Source organism: Mastomys coucha, unplaced genomic scaffold, assembly GCF_008632895.1.
Source record: "Mastomys coucha isolate ucsf_1 unplaced genomic scaffold, UCSF_Mcou_1 pScaffold22, whole genome shotgun sequence".
In the NCBI taxonomy this organism is placed as follows: Eukaryota; Metazoa; Chordata; class Mammalia; order Rodentia; family Muridae; genus Mastomys; species Mastomys coucha.
The window spans coordinates 130,788,056-130,789,168 of NW_022196905.1; the positions used below are offsets into that span (position 1 = coordinate 130,788,056).

At 53.7% G+C, this 1,113-nt stretch overlaps 1 protein-coding gene across 3 annotated transcripts in view; it reads left to right on the top strand.

The window, feature by feature from the left end:
- Myl10 (myosin light chain 10) overlaps nucleotides 1-1,113 on the top strand; it is an 8,612-nt gene that overhangs the window by 2,373 nt on the left and 5,126 nt on the right. For all 3 annotated transcript variants that reach the window (XM_031342341.1, XM_031342343.1, XM_031342342.1), the window contains exon 3: nucleotides 185-289. In XM_031342341.1, coding sequence (XP_031198201.1) covers nucleotides 185-289 — 105 coding nt within the window. The remainder of the gene's footprint in view (nucleotides 1-184; nucleotides 290-1,113) is intronic.

Sequence of the window (1,113 nt, forward strand, 5' to 3'; positions counted from 1 at the left end):
GGGGGGGAGGGGTAGAATGATAGCCTGTAGACTCCAATGTCTCCCCAAATCTCCCTGATGGGTGGATAGGGCCAGATGGAGACAGGCTGATCCACAGAAGCAGGAGCGACAGTAGTACTCTCCCTAGCTTCTTTCAGGTGGTGCCTCCCCCAGCCCCTCACAACCTTCTCCTCCTCCTCTCCAGGTCGCATAAATGTCAAGAATGAGGAGTTGGAAGCCATGGTGAAGGAAGCTCCGGGGCCCATCAACTTCACAGTCTTCCTAACCATGTTTGGGGAGAAACTCAAGGGTGAGCAAGATTTTCCGGTGCCTAGAACCACTGACAGAGACAGGCATGGGCTCCCAGGCACTGTCCCCTGCTGTGTACTCTGTCCTGGACCCCGTATGCACTGTAAAACCCCTCTCTTGTAATTCTTCTGCCCACTGTCAGGATAATCCCCACCCATCACTTCTACTCCCAGTCCCCCTTCCTACCCTCCCACTCTGCCCTCTTCCTACTCTAGCTTTCCCCTTCTACCTGCTGCCCTGCCTCTCTGGCCTCTGCTGATGGTGAGGGCTAGGCAGAGAGGCGCTGAAAGGGAATGGGGTTTCTGGGATCAACTGTGGCTGATCCCATTGCTAGGTGGGTTTGCTTACCTTGTCCTATCGTGGAGTCCCTGCAGTCCCCAGGGAAAGGACCAGAGAGCTCTTTTCAGGGATGAAGAGTCAGAGGAGGCTCAAAGAGTTCACCCACCTAGGTATTCCCATAAAAAAACACTTGAATAGACCTAGTTCTAACTACTCCACATTCCTGAGACCTACCCCCAGGCCTGGGCCTTGAAGATGGGTTATCTTTCTTCCTTTTCTCCTTGCCCCTGGGAGCTCCCCTTTAAACACATCCCTGAGCCTGAGGGTTCTGTGGTTGAATGGGAAATCCTTGGCTGTGGCTGCCCTTTGCCTTTAAGATTAAGATCTGGCTACCCTCACAGGCAAGGGAGCGATAAAGTGTGGGTTGATGCTTTCTGTACCTTGGTATTGTAGTAGAGCCCTTGCATAGACTATTCCACTCAGGGTTAGGGGCGTGGCTCAGTGACAGAACTCCTGCCTAGAATCCCCCAGTGAGGGCCTGGGGGC